The sequence below is a fragment of the Arachis ipaensis genome, chromosome B02 (genome assembly GCF_000816755.2).
Source record: "Arachis ipaensis cultivar K30076 chromosome B02, Araip1.1, whole genome shotgun sequence".
Classification (NCBI taxonomy): domain Eukaryota; kingdom Viridiplantae; phylum Streptophyta; class Magnoliopsida; order Fabales; family Fabaceae; genus Arachis; species Arachis ipaensis.
In genome coordinates this window covers 2,257,275-2,273,794 of record NC_029786.2, presented here as the reverse complement: position 1 = coordinate 2,273,794, position 16,520 = coordinate 2,257,275, and the positions used below count along the sequence as shown (strand labels likewise).

The following is a 16,520-nucleotide window of genomic DNA, read 5'->3' as shown; positions in this document are numbered from 1 at the left end:
TACTAGCAAGCATGATTTGAGTATTTGGAATAAGCATGTTTTTGTTTCTCTTTTTAAATTTCGCCTGAGGCATAAATAGTAAGAGGAGCAGAAAACCTGGCCCAAAATAGCTAGGGCCCATTTGTTACCCTAAGGAATAACCCGAACAAATTATGATCCGACCCACAGAGAAGCAAATGCCCATAAAAGCCTAAAACCTTGGCTAACCCTAGTTCCATCCCTTCACTCTTTTCCATTACACCTCGTGGGAAGAGATCGAGCTACAAGCGCAGCTCAACAACAATGGTGCGTAAATATTCAACCTTTTCCGTATATTCTATCCTGTTCCTCATACGTTCTAGGTTTTGCGTTTCATTGTGCCGTTTTCTGATCTGAACTTTAATCTGCATGGTTTGTTTAGCAAATGATTTCGATTCCTCTGTTTCCTGAGAATTTGAGCTGTTTCTGTGTGTTGTATAGCGTTGAAAATCATGATTTTATTTATCTGTACTTGATGAGAAATTTCTGGAGTTTTGAGGTTGAGTTTGCCCAAAAAATATGTTAGGGTTTATGCTTTGGATGTGCTTATCACTACTAAAGGAATTCACACTATCATGATATAAAAGTTGAATCTGTTAAACTCACACAAAGTAGCTTTTTTTTAGTCATTTCTAATGTGTATATAGGATTTGCTCTCTCTGTATTTTAATACAACAGAAAATACAAGTCTTCTGTTTTAATTTTTATTTGTTATGTGTTGTAATGGGTGAGTTTTGGAGTAAACAAACCCTACAATTTTATTTTATTACAATCTCTGTAACTATTATTTTTTTATTGCATAATGTAGGTATATGTTAAGGCCCAGAAATCTAAGGCCTACTTCAAGAGGTATCAAGTAAAGTTTAAGAGAAGAAGAGGTATGGTGCTTTTATTTTAATCTTTGTTTCTTTTGTGTTTGTTATTGTTCCTACATGGCTTTAAAATTGTTGGTGACATTATTAAACTGAAAAATGTGCAGAGGGAAAGACCGATTACAGGGCCAGGATTCGGTTGATTAACCAGGACAAGAACAAATACAACACTCCAAAGTATCGCTTTGTTGTGCGATTCGTATCCTAATGATGTGTGGAGATTTACATTTCAATTGCTTGCAACTATGAGAAAAGCATTTAGATTTTGCACCGATTCTCCCTGTTTGCTTGTTTCTTGCTTTTATTGTCTTAAAATTGACTATAGTTTTAGTTATTACAAGTCCATAGCTATTTTGATCAAATCATTTATCTGTTTTTAAGTCAGTTTAGCTGTTATTTCCTTGGGTAGTCCTTAACCTCATTATTAGACAAACAAGGATATTGTTGCACAAATAACATCGGCTAGCATTGCTGGTGATATTGTTCTTGCAGCAGCTTATTCTCATGAATTACCCCGCTATGGTCTTGAAGTAGGCCTTACTAACTATGCTGCAGGTACTTCTATCGATATCCTTTCTCCCCTCCTTCCTCAACGATCATTTGTGTGTGAATTTTCATAGTCGATTGTGTTGTCTGCATTTCTCTCTGTACAGTTTTTTATCCTTGTGACTGAATCTCTTAAGATGTGGCCAGCTTATTGCACTGGACTTCTCCTTGCTCGTCGAGTCCTTAAGATGCTTGAAATGGACGAGGAGTATCAAGGAAATGTCGAGGCTACTGGTGAGGATTTCTCTGTTGAGCCTGCTGATACCAGGAGGCCATTCCGTGCTCTTCTTGATGTTGGTCTTATCAGGACCACAACTGGAAACCGTGTGTTCGGTGCCCTTAAGGTATGTGCTATTATATTGCAATGGTAGCTTCTGTAATCTATTTTTTGCTGTTTGATTGACTAATTGAGATGGTTTACAGGGAGCTTTGGATGGGGGTTTGGATATCCCTCACAGTGAAAAGAGGTTTGCTGGTTTTGACAAAGAGAAGAAGGAGCTTGATCCCGAAGTTCACCGCAAGTATATCTTTGGTGGACATGTTGCTTCTTACATGAGGGTGTGGAAAAAAAAAATCTTACTTAGGCGCTACTTATTGTAAAATTCTAGACAATATTTTTGTTTTTTCATAAATTTGGACGACAATTTAACTTGTTCCATATATTATGCAGACTTTGCAGGAAGATGAACCTGAGAAATACCAGTCACATTTCAGTGAATATATCAAGCGAGGAATAGAGGCTGATGGAATTGAGACTCTGTACAAAAAGGTTCATGCTGCCATTCGTGCTGATCCTACCATCAAGAAGTCAGGGAAACCTGCTCCTAAGGAGCACAAGAGGTATACATCTGATTTATATTCATGAATTCAACTATATTTGACAACTATAATGTAACACATTTCCTGAGGTATTCTTTTTCTTTTTCCTCTTTTACTTTCAGGTACAACCTCAAGAAGCTTACCTATGAGGAGAGGAAGAATAAGTTGATTGCACGCTTGCAGGCTCTCAACTCTGCTGCAGGTGGGGATGAAGATGATGATGAGGATGACGATTGAAACCTTTTCAAGGATGCATCACGAGTGCTACTTGTTTAGAACTTCTCAGAACTCATTTAGATCATTACTTTCTTTAAAATTTTTTATGCTTGTACTTTCGACATTTTAGCCACCAATTTTGGATACTTTTTGGAGACTTGGTCAAATTTTGTGTTAGCCTGGATTAATGTGTTTTACTTGTTGGTATGGTTCGAAAGATAAGTCTTTTACCATAAAATTGCACTTTTATATTATCCTAACTTTCTACAACGTGCCTATTATGAATTTTCTTTTCATGGAGATAACTGGAAGATTGGAAATAAAACAATACTGTCGGCATTTTATATTGTTTCTTTGGTCATTGGTCCAAGTTTTTATTTTCTCCGGTAAAATAGACATCTAAGAACTAAGATTATACAATGCTTTGCGGCATGGTACTTTGTTGAGTTGTTGCATGTCATGAAATTTGTACCAGTTGTTGCATGTCATGAAATTTGTGTCCAACAGTATTTTAATAAAAAAGAAAATGTTTCTCCAAATGAAACAGTATATATTATTTGTTAAAATATTTTATGCCTTTTATATAATTGAAAAAAATGTTAATATAAAAAAATCAATTTATATTTAATATATATGCATGTCTCTCAAAAAATTGGAATTATTGTCTGCGTCCTAGCATGTACATCATAGATATAATCTCCAATGTACAAATATATTAGCTAATGCTTATTAGCGTAAGAGAGTTTATGCTTGTATATAATTTAAAACTAAAACTTAATACTTAACTACTTATAAGACAAATAAAACCATTTGCAACTTGGTTCATAGCATCCAAAACAATGATATCCAGTGTCCACTATGGATGTAAACGTCATAATTTCATGTGTCCGATGTAGGAAAAAGTTTACAATTCATCCAAATATATTATAATTGTAACCTATGCTCAAACAGAAGATTGAAACACTTATTGGCCATATCAATGGCTCAATCAATTTGCAGAGTTAATGTCTCTCAAGATGAATGATCAGGTTTTTTCAAAGTCTCATGGACTGCTGAAAAGTCAAGGTCTCCCAATCCCATGCTTCTGGCTTTCTTGAAAGCCTACAAGACAAATAGGAAGATATACAATTTAAGAAACAAAAAGAGAAGAAACAGGAAGAATCCTTTTCTGTTGTAGTTTGATAATCATCAATTTATATCAGTCACATGCACATAAAGAGCTTAAGATCAGAAACAATAGTAGTCATTTGATCCTTAAACTACACATCAAGTTTGTTCTTCCTTAAACTTATACAACCTTTCTTGACGAATTTTGTATTAGCAATTCATCCTGAGATTTTCATGCAAACAAAAAAGGAATTAGTATTACCTCATTTGCCGCAGCTGCTATAGGCATCGGTACAGCATTTTCGTCTCCGAGGGCGAGGGCTAATCTCATGTCCTTCTGCTGATGTTTTAGTGGAAAAGCTGGGGAGTAATTGTTTTTGAGCATTGAGGGTCCTTTCATTTTAAACATGGGGTTAGCAATGGCACCTAGATCCTGATAGCATCAAAAAGCACAACGATTATGCTTTCAACGACAATAAAAGAGAACAACAAATAGTGTCCCATTCATTGGTCACAAGAAATTACCAGCACGTCAAGAAGAGTCGAAGGGTTCAATCCACTTCTTCCGGCTAGTGTGAGTCCCTCGGAGAAAGCATTCATCATACTGCAACATGCATAACATAAAGAACAAGTATAATAATGCAATTTCGACTTTTTTTGTCTTCAGCTTCCAAAAAAATGTTCTAAGCCGTCTTGGTCGACCCCCTTTCCCCATCTAAATTAGAAAGCATAGAATTTGACAAACAAAAAGATTACCTGCCCATTATCATGTTAACAACAAGTTTCATTTTTGCGCCATTTCCAACCTCACCAAGATGGAAAGATTTCTTTCCTAATACATCAAATGCTGGCACTACTTCATCGTACAATGCCTATGTATCAAAATAGTCAACTTCTAAAGATTAATATACATGAGGTTCCATTGGCTACTTAATAGTTTTTCAATTTCCTGAAAAGTTAGTCCGCAGCAATGAATACACATAAGACTACTTGAGCACATGGATATACCAAAGAATTCCAATTTCTTAAGTATACATCTGATTCCAATGTACAGCAGAAGACCATGATAGCAAAGATAAAATCAGAAATTATGTCTGAATAATTCAATTCCTTCAAGCAGTTAGAAGTTTAGCACAAAAACATGCAGTGATGCAAGCATGGTGATTGAATATCTATTCACAATTTCAGAGTTAAGAATACCTTGTCCCCCGCGGCAAGTATTACTAGTTGCCCATCTTCGGCAGGCTTCTTGCTACCTGAAACAGGAGCTTCAAGGAAGGAACCACCTTTCGATTTGATTGCCTGCAGAAATCAAATTTGTGTGTACTCAAATTAGATGATATCAGAAAGAATACACAACATGTTTATCAAAAAATTATACTAAAACAAAATGAAGAAAATTTATGAACTTGGAATGAAGGGAAATAGACTTTTTCATTAGCAGGATAAACATCAAAAGGCTATGCTAACCTCAGATATCTTCGAAGATGTATCTGCATCAACCGTTGACATGTCAACATAACCTTTTCCATTACCAATTTGCTCAAGAACACCATCTTTATCAAATACAACCTAAAAAATTATCACAAAATGCAAGTTAAGTAAAAGCAACATAAGTTGCATGGAAAATTTTAAATTATATAATATACTATAAAAGAAACTATATATAAATGCGCACCGATAGAGCAGCTGAAGGATCAGACAACATTGCAATTGTATACTTGCATTTCTTGATCACAGCTGCAGGGGTTTCTCCAATTGAAGCACCATGTTCCACAAGTTCATCACACTACAAATTAGATTATTAGAGGTTGCAAAAGCATGGAAAACTTTAGGCCACTAGCAGAATATTCAAAATCAAAGTTCATAGTACTTTTATGGTGAGAACTTAATGCTTAATAATATACAAAGAATAGGACATATAAACACCCATACTACAAATTACATAAACTTTCTCTAATTTGTTCCACTTTTCTTCCCCCCACCCCCCAAACACAATTTTGTTATCTTCACTAATTTGATATCATGTAAACAACGTGTGAAAAATTCAGACTGGTTGCTAAACTGCTCTCCAAAATTCTTGGAATTATGTATCAGCAAATATAACTTTCTGCATAATTTCTTCCTTTTAAGTATGATTATTGCACATGAAATGAAACTATAAATTAAAAAGAAAAAAAAAAGAAAACTGAAAAACCAATAGCGAATGCAAAATAAATAAATCAAAATCCAGAACCATTAATAACCAATATTATGTAGGAAGAAATTATAATAAAAAAAATCAGATTTTTATTTTTTTTCAAAGTGCAAGCCAATTGAGATTTGGAGCTGGAAAAATAAAATTTTGGTAACACCCCATATGATGAATCAGATTGAAAATGGAAGGTTCGAGAGTGAAGTTGCAGGAACAGTAGGAATTGCATTGAATATGAGAAGGGAAGTTAGAGAAAGTTAAGACCTTTGAGAGAGTCCTATTCCAAACAGTGACCTTGAATCCATGGCGTAGAAGGTTCATGGACATGGCCTTGCCCATTATCCCTAGACCCAAGAACCCTACCTCCATTTCTGATTTCTCTCTCTCGTTTCAAATCAGCTAGTGAAGGTTGATCTCTCAGTCTCAGTAGTACACCTTGTACTCTGAAGAAGGAAAGGCCCTTCCTTTATAATAAGTATTTACTATTTAAAATTGTGCATGTTTAATACTTTAATTGGTTANNCCTAATTATTTTTATATATAAAGTTAATAATATCCTTAATTCGTTAATTCTCTACTCATATTTTACAAAATAATAGCAATAAGAATTTGAGTTTCATAGTCAATTTGAACAAATAAAAAGTAAAATGACTTAACTCACCTAAGAATATAGTTATCAATTTATAGAAAATTTTGGTCTTTTTCATTAAATATTAACTAATTTAATCATTTTTTAGTAATTTTAGTATAAAAACTCTTTTACCAAGTAATTTGTATGTCTAAGTGACTATACTTTCCTAGAAACAAACAATTTTTTAAATAAAATATAAGACAACAAGTAACATTAGCAATCCTAACTAACTTGGGTTGGTCGAGTGGTCAACTCACTCGTCCGCTTAAGTAAGTGTCGGGAGTTCGAACCCTACCTTATGCATGCAGCAATTCATTGGCCAGCGGCAGACCCTTAAATGGAGTTCAGATCAATCTTAATAACATATATTTAAGATAAGAATTGTGTTTAGTGGTATATAATTAAACATTAAAGACAAAATTTTAGAAGAACCGGTTGTTAAAAGAACCTAAGAACAACATTAAGAATATAATATAATAGATTTTGTTAAGAATTTATGTCCCTAAAAAGCTAGGACTTGGAAGTGAACATTTTGTTAAAGTCTTTTATACTAAATTAGTTAAAACATAAACAAAATTGCTATCTGAATAACAATACATTTTAAAGAGAGAAAAAAAAGGAGCTTATTTTTCCTTGAACTTGGCAAAAATTATTAATATATCACCGTCCTAAACCCATCATTCTGAATTACTCAAAGGCGATGATAACAATATGGGAAGTAAAATTATTACAAAATCTCCTCTCAATAATATGTTGAGAAGGAACACACAGAGATAGTGGCACCATTATTTGTTATTTTATTCATACTAAAAGGTTTAACACAAATATATATTTTTTGTTTTGTTAATTAAAAAATAATTCAAATACATAATATTTTAATAATAATTGTATTTTCTACAAATATAAAAAAAAAATCTTTGATGTATGAATAATATTATTGAAAATTTATGTGTTAGTATTATCATATGTTTGGCCAATTGTTACGGAAATTGTGATTGGTGGGAGTGTACAAGTAAAGTCCAAGGATGAGTGATGGGTGGATGTATTCCATTCCTGTGTTTTCTATTTTTCTCTCATTCGGTGAAATCAGATTCCAACATACTTTCACTCTGCAAACTCTGTTTCATGTGGATTCTGGTGGACTCAAATTATTTCGCTTAGTTACACTGCTGTCCAAAATGCTGGGAGGTCTTATTCCCTATGATTTTAGACAATAAAAAAAAAAAAGAAAAAAAAAGCATGGTATATTAATATTGCGGAGTCTTTTTCTTATTATTTTGGTAAACAATTTTTCTTTCTTCTTTTCTATTATGGTAATAATTTCTCTCTTTTAATTTAGGTTTCCGTGTTGATTTTTTTTTAAGAGTAAACACTTCATTTAATTTTAAAAAATTTTATATCGCTAATAGCGAAACTTATTTTTCCTTGAGCTGGGCAACAATTATTAGCATATCATTGTCCTAAATCATCGTTCAATTAAAAGCAATCATGACAATATGGGAAGTAAAATTATTTTGGAATATTTTATCAATAATGCCTAATGGGGAAGGATGGTACCTCGGGAGCACAGGGAAACGCAGTGAGGGACGTCCCGGAGGTGGCTGCCTGTGGCAATGCCCGGGGGGCAGGAGCAGGGGCTAGGCAGGGCACAGTTAGCCATTTAGAAGGCGAGGGGACACAGAAAGAGCAACGCCAGGAGAATCAAGCAACCTGGGCATTGGCTGTGGAATCAGGAGCGGTTTTATGCGATGAGGAAGAAGATATTATGGCGATTTTGCAAGCACAAAATGAAGAAATAGCAGCTAAGAAAAAACTGGCGAAGCAAAAGGAAAAGGCGAGAAGGAGTCGACCAAAAAATCAAAATAAGGTGAGCAAATCTTTATTTAAATGATTGTGAGCTGTTGGAATATTAGGGGGTGGAGGGGGACGGTAAATTAAGCATGCTGAAATCTTTGAAGAATAAATATAATTTGAACATGTTGGGATTGCTTGAAACAAAAAAAGAAGTGATTACTAAATATGAGGTTGCAAGGCTTTGGGGATCTAGTACTGCTGGTTGGGAGTTTGTGGAATCTGCAGGAATGGCGGGGGGTCTGCTATTAATTTGGGATGAAGGAGTGTTTCAAGTAGATCAAAGGTATAAAGGTGAGAGGTGGCTGTGTGTTGAAGGCGTTTTAACAAAGACCAACTTCCGATGTGCTTTCTGTTTGGTGTACGGGGCGCATGGGAGGGAGGCAAAGAGGGAGGTGTGGGAGGAACTGAGCTATGTGGCGGGGTTGTGTCAGATTCCTTTCTGTTTTCTCGGAGACTTTAATGAAATTCTACAAGTAGAGGATCGTAAAGGAGCTACTAGCTTGATGGCGTCATCGGAGGAATTTAAGGAATGGGTGCGAGACATGCAGTTGATAGATTTGCCTCTTACTGATAGGAAGTATACATGGTTTAGGGGGCGTTCCTGTAGTCGGATTGATAGGGTGATGGTTAATGTTGAATGGACTGAGGTGTTTCCGGATATTAGGATTAAGGGTGTCCCAAGGGGATTGTCTGATCACTGCCCAGTGATCATGGAACTAACAAGAGTAACGGGGCCCCCTAGACCATTCAGAAGTTTAGACGCCTGGTTTACGCATGAGGGATTTCTGAGAATGGTGAAGGATGAGTGGCGAAGCCTCGGAGAAGCGCAGTTCCCGTGCAAGCTGAGGGCTCTAGCAATACAACTGCGGCAATGGCACAAGGATAACTTCCGGGACATGGATAAGAGACTCGTGAGGTTTGAGGAGGAGCTCACCAAGCTGGACAATTCAGTCAGTGATGGAGTTTATGATGGTACAACGGAGGCTAGAAGGAAGGCACTTGTGAGCTTTTGTTCAAAATGGTATATTAGAAAGGAAATGCACTGGAAACAGATGTCTCGGTCTAAGCATGCTGCAAACATGGATAGGAATACCAGATACTTCCATAACATTGCTTTGGCCAGAAGACGGAATAACAGGATTGATGCTCTGATATAGGATACTAATATAGGATACTAATATACTATCTACCAATTTATTATCAACAATAATTAATTATTATATTTTAAACACGTATAAAGAAACATATCTAAAAAATACATCTGCAAAGACACTTCTATTAGACACAGTCATAAAAAAACATTTTTATTAGACACATCACAAAAACACTTTCATTAAACGCAGTCATAAATAAGAGTTGGTAACGTAGCGAAATTGCACCATAAAAAGTACGCTACTTATGAGCAAGAACCCAGTGATGTCCTTGTTGTACATCCCCATCCTTCATTTTGGCTTTCTAGTTTCTACACTGGGTGTTTTCGGCGCAATGTCATATTGTTTGCTCAAACCAAGTTCCGCCATGAGAAGACAAACATGAGTGAGAAATTCTCCTCCTCTTCGGAGTCGCTGACCATGTGCCTCCCATTCACACTGACTTGCAGCATAAGTAAGCATCTCTATCCACACATTACATATCACTTCCCATGAGAAACTCTGATCTTCAATCTGTAAAGCAAGGCGGCACCCTTCATGGAGCAAAGACTTGCTAGCCCTTTCCCTTCGAAGTTGTTGGAGTGGCTGGTGACACTGCCTATGCATTTGAATAAGCGATTTTGAAGCGCTTGCAGCATCTTTCACTGGCTGCTGGTTGCGATGCAATATACTTGTGGCTTCCCTGAAAGTGTTCCGAAGGTGAGTAATCCTGTTGATCCATTTAGGCAGCATGAGTGGACGCATGAGTAAAAGATACAACATATAATCGGATATTCTTTTGCTCGCTTCCCTGTAGTCCTTTTCGGATTCTTCTATTCTAGAATAATAGCATATATCGGTTGCAATATGCCAAATGAGTAAGCTATGACCAAATTCAACGTCAACGCTCCAGCTAATATTTTGGAAGTCAATCAAAGCATTGTCACCTTTATAAGAAAGCAATTTCTTGAGAAAATTATAATCAAATCCTTGTCTGCTGTACGGCTCTCGTTTTTGTGTGAGATGCGGCGGCAGGACACGGAAACATGGACAACACTTGTTTAAACAGTGTTTTGAAAGCAGAGAGACATGGGCAGTGGACATATTTATCACGAAGGACAATGATGGATACGGAATTTGGAAGAGTGGACATGGACAATTTTATAAATTTTGTTTTCCTTTTTTTTCACTGTTACCCATTTTTATTTTTCCTATTGCGTTGTTCAGAGATACTTTTTTCTTCCTGTTTTTCCTCTATCTCTTTCTTTTTCAGGTACTCTCTCCTTCTTGTATAATTTTTTATTGGGGGTAGATAATTCTTTTCTTTTTATCGTTTTACTTTAATACCATTTTAACCTTATATTATATTATTTGATTTGTAATAAAAATAATAACAAAAATAATTAATCTTAAAACTTTTGAAAGATAAATATTAGCAAAAGTAAAATTAATCTTTTAAAATGCTAAAAAATAATTTATAAATTATAATTGATTTTATATAATTTAAAGAAAAATCAGTTTTTAGATAAAAAAAATAGTTTTTTAAATAAAAATAGATTTTTATATGCAAAAACTAATTGTTTTTCATTTAAAAATTGATTTTTTTTTTTAAATTAATTTTTTATTTAAAATTAATTTGGCTTATTAACTTAAACAAAATTTTTTATTAATCAAACTCAAATTTATTTTTTTTGTTAATCTTAACCATATGTATTCCTACATATTAATAATAAATTTTAAAATAAAATAATTATATTTATAAATTTTATTTTAATATAAATACTAATATATTTTTTATTAAAATTTTTTGCCTCTTCAAATATTTTTTTCAAGTTCCGTCTGTACTCCTACGTACTCTCATTTTTTATTAAATTAATTTGTATTGAGGTAGAAAATTTGGAATCACAGGGCTATTTTAGTCATTTCATATAATATTTTAGTCTTGTCCATGTGTATCCAAACATAATACTAAACATTACGTTAGTGTCTTGTCCATCGTATCCAAACATAATACACAAAAAATAATTTTTAGTGTCTCCGTTTCAGTGTCATGTTCTGCCCTGTCTCTAAAAACAAACGCAGCCTTTGAGCATCTGCATCTTCCCATGTCCTTTGCCAGTATAATTCTATCATGAAAAGAAAATTGTTTCCAATGCATCTTGTTACCCTCTTCTTCATGCAAAAATTCAACAAGTTGTGTTGAGCTAACCCCCTGACCACCTTTTCTGACAAGACAAAACCTAGCATATGAAATTCTGCAGTGAACTATGTTTGTTGACTAGCCAATTCAAAGTTCAATCCGAGAAAACAAGGGACACAAATGCATAAAGCTCGAGTAAAATAGCCCCAATAAGTAAACAATATGTTATATAAATGTCAACCCTTGAGTACTCATGCACATGAACATTATGGAAGACAACACATGTAGCTAGAGCAGACACTATGCATAAAACACTAATGAAGCGGAAAATGAGACCTCGTAGACAGTAAATTGTAGCTGATTTTGTGTAAAGCAAGTCATACAAAAAACCCAACTGGACCTCAACCAGTTTAAAAGCATAATTACTCTTGTTCCGTCCGTTGGCTATAATTCGGCTAAGGTAAAACTATAAATCGGAATATAATTAAAACTAAATATACACGTGATATTTCAGGAGTACGTGGAGAGTACGTACTTTGATCTCCTAACAGACTTATCCTATTAAATCAAACAACTGCGTGCCAACCCAAATGGGTACAGGAATCTCTCCGCAAATCTCTCTAAAGAAGAGCACTAAAGAGCAGTTATCACCCACTCAATAACAGCTCCACAATATCAGACTCACTAAGTAACTCTATAAATATATCTACTCCTGACATGAAGGAGGTACGTTATTCACTCTGAATATCATCTCTATTACTCACACTCTTACTAACTTGAGCGTTGGAGTGCCTTTGCAGGTGCCCACCGCTGCCGTTCTTGAAGGAAGGAGAGGCGAGCTTGAACTTGCAACTCAACTAGCTCTACCTCAGAATCGGCTATCCACACAGGAACAACTCTGTTCCTCATAATCCTCAATGTTCTCCACACATTCCTTTTTCATCAATGGGTAGATTCGCAGACCCTCTGCTAAGCTTAGGCTCAGATTGGCATAGAGACGCTTGAGCACAGGAAACAAGTAGTATCCTCTGTGAACATACTCCAGCTGGGGACTGCCATAACGGTCATTGAGACTTGGAAGTTGTATGCACTGAGCGGAGAGCAAAGATTCTTCAAGTTGTTCTGGGCTAGCTGATCTCAGAACCAAGTGCGTTCTGCATACTTAATGATCCCAGAAACAAACACTGGTATAGCTATAAAAGTGAAGGCACTGGTGCTCCAAGATCTTAAGTAGATATAAAAAGCCACGGAAACTTGGACAATTAGACCGAGCAAATGCCGTAGCCATAAAGTGTTGTCTTCTAAGGCGTAAGCAGTGATTGTGTCAGGACCTCCGAGATGGAGGAGAAGGAAGGGAGCCCAAATGGCCTGCAGGGTGTAGTTCCTATCTTGTTTGCCTACATCTCCTTGGTTTCTGGCAAGTGTGCCCAGCGAAACTGTGGCTAACCAATCTGCTGACAGATATGTTTACCCAAACCACGATGCTGATGAAGTTACCACGGGCACGCTTCCTCCATGAGCCACATATGATGAGGATAACCTGCCATGTTAGGCTTAGCAAAACCAGCGTCCTCAGCTCCCATTCGTTTCACAGATGTTGCACGTCTTCTCGGAAGATCTCCATGTTCTTGTGCATTGTGCGCTCTTCTTAATTAAAAATAGACTTGGAAGTGAGAACATGAACCCCTCCAAGCTCCTCTGTGACGGTTTTTTATGATGCAGCAGTGCTGAAAACTCTCAAGAGATGGAGGAGGGAGGAAGAAGGTCAGAGGTCTTGATTATCTTGTTGGAAAAGTCGAGCGGGCCAGTAATTTTATTAAATTCTGGCCAGCATATAACTATCAAAAGAAAAATGAGTCTCACACTATTGAATAAAATTTTATACCATTAAAACATCATTGATGATTACTTGATAGATACAAATCACAAAAGTTATTAGTAGGGGTGTTCAAATTCAAACCGATCCAAATTAAACTGCTCATCCAATCCGATCCAAACCGAAAACCAATTAAAACCGCATTAATTCGGATTTGATTGGATTCTATTTTTTGCAAACCGCTGGATCGGATCGGATTTCGGATCTACTTTTCATAACCGATCCAATCCAATCCAAACCGCACAATGTGCTATAATATTATTATATTTACAATTATACTTATAATATGTTCAATTTGTTATACATTTTTCTATTATTCATGTATTATTATTATTTAATAAATATTTTATGTTCAAAATATTATTTATTTATTTATTTTAATTAACCTATAATTTTATTTCTATTGTTATATTATCGTTAGTTTTTTAAGATATTGTTAAGACTTGTTATGTCATTGTTGATTATTTAAAATTCGATGTTGAGACTTGTTATATGTATTTATTTTTTTTTATTTAAAAAACCGCAAATCCAAACCGATCCAAACCGCTTGTAATCGGATCGAATCGGATCGGATTTCTAAAAAAATTTCATCCAACCGCACCGCACATAAATTAAGCGTTCGAATCGGATGACTTTTTCTCTTAAAACCGAACCAAACCGCACCGCGAACATCCCTAGTTATTAGTTAGATTTTTATCTCATAATTTTTCTTAATCACACTTTTATCCGCTTTTTCTACTAATTTTGTCTAAGTTACTTATTTAGTTATTTATATTAATTTCTCACATAAATTATCGAAAATCTTTTCAACTGCTTTAACTTTGGCACAACCACATCAAAATTACATCATAGAACATCATTCAACAAATGGATAGTTGGTTTTAAAAGTCCCAATAATTTATTTATGAAGAACATTCGCATCACCGTCGAAGAACTTATATATTAGTCTAAAAGTATTATATTAGATGATAAAGTACATATAAACAAAATTTACATTTCATTTTTCAAATTAATTACGAAAATAAAACTCTTATCACTGCTAATTTTTTTTATACCTGATATGGTCGTCATAAACGAGCTATAACTCGGCATGGTCCGTTATAGCTCTTCCATTCATAAGCCATAACTCGGTCAGATAAATGCTCCGTCATAACCGACGACAAAACGGTAACGCAATCAAGGGACGTTACCTACCTTTTTGTAACCGACTTTAAACACTAAAGACGTAACAGCCGAGCAGTCTACCATATAAAAGCCAGGTAAAGTATTTTCTTCGGTAAGTGAGATATAGCACAATATACTGACTTAAGCTTCGGAGTGCCTTTGCAGGTATACTCCCCCCTCATTTGTTCGCGTTATTCACGTCACACCAGAAAAGAAAAGCTCGGAATTCAAGGATCGGACGATCAGCCTCAAAGCGCATAAGCTCAGTTGATACCTCTATTTCACAAGCAAGAACAATTGGTGCCCACCGTGGGGCCGAGGAAATCAAATTCTTCTTTTGGTCCCGTTACCCTTGCTTACGCCCATGGCTGACGTACCACCTCCTTCACTGTCCGAACTTATGCGGATGATAGCTGAGCTACAACAAGCCAATCAACGGATGGCGATGAAAATCAAATAATAGCTGCTCAAATCGCCGAGTTGAATCATGTTCGGATAAAACATGACGAGACTCATCATCAGCAACCAGAAGATAATGAACATCATTCTCAACCATTACACGTCTCGGAGACTATCCGATCCAACGAAGTTCAACCCGAAGATCACAAGGGAGAGTCCGACGAACTTGTGGGACCCTTCACAAAAGAAGTGATGAACTTCGAATTGCCAAAGAGATTCACCTTGCCACTAACCCTCACACCTTATGATGGGCTCGGAGACCCAAAGAAGTTTCTCAAAAAGTTCCGATCAATAATGATCGTCAACGGCGCATCAGATATTATTTTATGCCGCTGTTTTCCAAATTATTTAGACGGTCCTGCACTTGATTGGTTGTGTGCTTTGCCTGCAGGTTCTATCTCGCGATTTCAGCAACTGGCCAAGCTATTTGAAGATCACTTCGCTGGATCAGCAATATACCAGCATGATTCTGAATATCTGAATACAATCAAGCAAGGACAAAACGAAAGTTTGAAGGACTATATGACCCGTTTCACAAAAGTCGCCATCAGCATACCCGACCTCCATCCCGAAGTCCATTTGCACGCAATCAAGAGCGGCCTCCGACCTGGGAAGTTCCAGGAAATAATTGCGGTAGCCAAGCCCAAAACTCTTGCCGAGTTCCGGGAGAAAGCCAAAGGCCAAATCGATATCGAGGAGCTCAGACAAGCTCGAAAATCTGACAAACTGAACTACAGAGACGATGACAGAACTCCGAACAGTAAGAAAGGTTTTAAACTAACACCTCGCTTTGATTCTTACATGCAGTTTAACACTAAACGGAAGGACATCATCAAAGAAATTCTAAATTCAAAACTCATCAAGCCACCAAGAAAGGCCGGCACCTACCAAGACACTAAGAATGTAGACAAATCTAAATATTGTGCCTTCCACCAGAAGCAGGGCCACACCACTGATGATTGTGTGGTAGCAAAGGATCTTTTAGAACGTTTAGCTCGGCAAGGCCACCTCGATAAGTACATCGGTGGTCACATTCAAAAATGTTCCACACCTTCAAGGAACGAGGATTCATTAGAACAACAGCACCGAGGAAAAGAAAGGACAACACTAAATCAATATGAAAAGCCCCGAGGTATAATCAATTGTATTTCAGGTGGATACACCGGCGGAGGATCATCAAGCTCGGCAAGAAAACGATCATACCGAGCTAGATGCTCGGTAGATGGGTCCCGTCCTGATGCAACTCTCACAACACAACTCCCCCAAGTGACATTCACACACGCCGACTTTAATTCAAACATAAACAACTTGGATGACCCTGTAGTCATCACCCTTCAATTGGGCGATCTATTGGTAAGGAAAGTACTTCTGGATCCAGGAAGCAGCGCCGACGTTCTATTCTACACAACATTCCAAAAAATGAAGCTCAGCGACAACGCACTCCAGCAAACAGGAGGTCTCCTCGTGGGGTTCTCGGGTGAGCGATGACCAATA

At 36.3% G+C, this 16,520-nt stretch overlaps 3 protein-coding genes across 3 annotated transcripts; 2 read left to right on the top strand and 1 right to left on the bottom strand.

Moving 5' to 3' along the window:
- LOC107622815 (60S ribosomal protein L5) lies at positions 131-2,731 on the top strand. Its single transcript, XM_016324858.2, has 8 exons — positions 131-285; positions 827-896; positions 998-1,089; positions 1,319-1,445; positions 1,584-1,780; positions 1,860-1,994; positions 2,107-2,276; positions 2,378-2,731. Exons 1-8 carry the CDS (start codon positions 283-285, stop codon positions 2,490-2,492), a joined length of 909 nt encoding a protein of 302 aa, XP_016180344.1. The 5' UTR covers positions 131-282; the 3' UTR covers positions 2,493-2,731.
- Positions 3,258-6,233, bottom strand: LOC107622804 (glyoxylate/succinic semialdehyde reductase 1). Its single transcript, XM_016324847.2, has 8 exons — positions 6,037-6,233; positions 5,257-5,367; positions 5,049-5,150; positions 4,779-4,880; positions 4,335-4,450; positions 4,104-4,182; positions 3,841-4,011; positions 3,258-3,572 (listed from the first exon to the last, which is right to left on the bottom strand). Exons 1-8 carry the CDS (start codon positions 6,139-6,141, stop codon positions 3,483-3,485), a joined length of 876 nt encoding a protein of 291 aa, XP_016180333.1. The 5' UTR covers positions 6,142-6,233; the 3' UTR covers positions 3,258-3,482.
- LOC107626598 lies at positions 7,944-9,414 on the top strand. The gene is made up of 2 exons (XM_016329503.1): positions 7,944-8,270; positions 8,317-9,414. The coding sequence occupies exons 1-2, from the start codon at positions 7,944-7,946 to the stop codon at positions 9,412-9,414; spliced, it is 1,425 nt and encodes a 474-aa protein (XP_016184989.1).

Bases quoted from the DNA above. Each gene is read 5' to 3' on its own strand.
- LOC107622804 (XM_016324847.2), bottom strand. From the start codon at position 6,141: ATGGAGGTAGGGTTCTTGGGTCTAGGGATAATGGGCAAGGCCATGTCC. The intron at 5,368-6,036 runs GTCTTAACTTTC...TCTAATTTGTAG, and splicing joins GGAATAGGACTCTCTCAAAG to TGTGATGAACTTGTGGAACA. The intron at 4,012-4,103 runs GTAATTTCTTGT...TGATGCTATCAG, and splicing joins CGACTCTTCTTGACGTGCTG to GATCTAGGTGCCATTGCTAA.
- LOC107622815 (XM_016324858.2), top strand. The intron at 1,995-2,106 runs GTGTGGAAAAAA...TATATTATGCAG, and splicing joins ATGTTGCTTCTTACATGAGG to ACTTTGCAGGAAGATGAACC. The intron at 2,277-2,377 runs GTATACATCTGA...TTTTACTTTCAG, and splicing joins GCTCCTAAGGAGCACAAGAG to GTACAACCTCAAGAAGCTTA.
- LOC107626598 (XM_016329503.1), top strand. From the start codon at position 7,944: ATGGGGAAGGATGGTACCTCGGGAGCACAGGGAAACGCAGTGAGGGAC. The intron at 8,271-8,316 runs GTGAGCAAATCT...TTGGAATATTAG, and splicing joins GACCAAAAAATCAAAATAAG to GGGGTGGAGGGGGACGGTAA.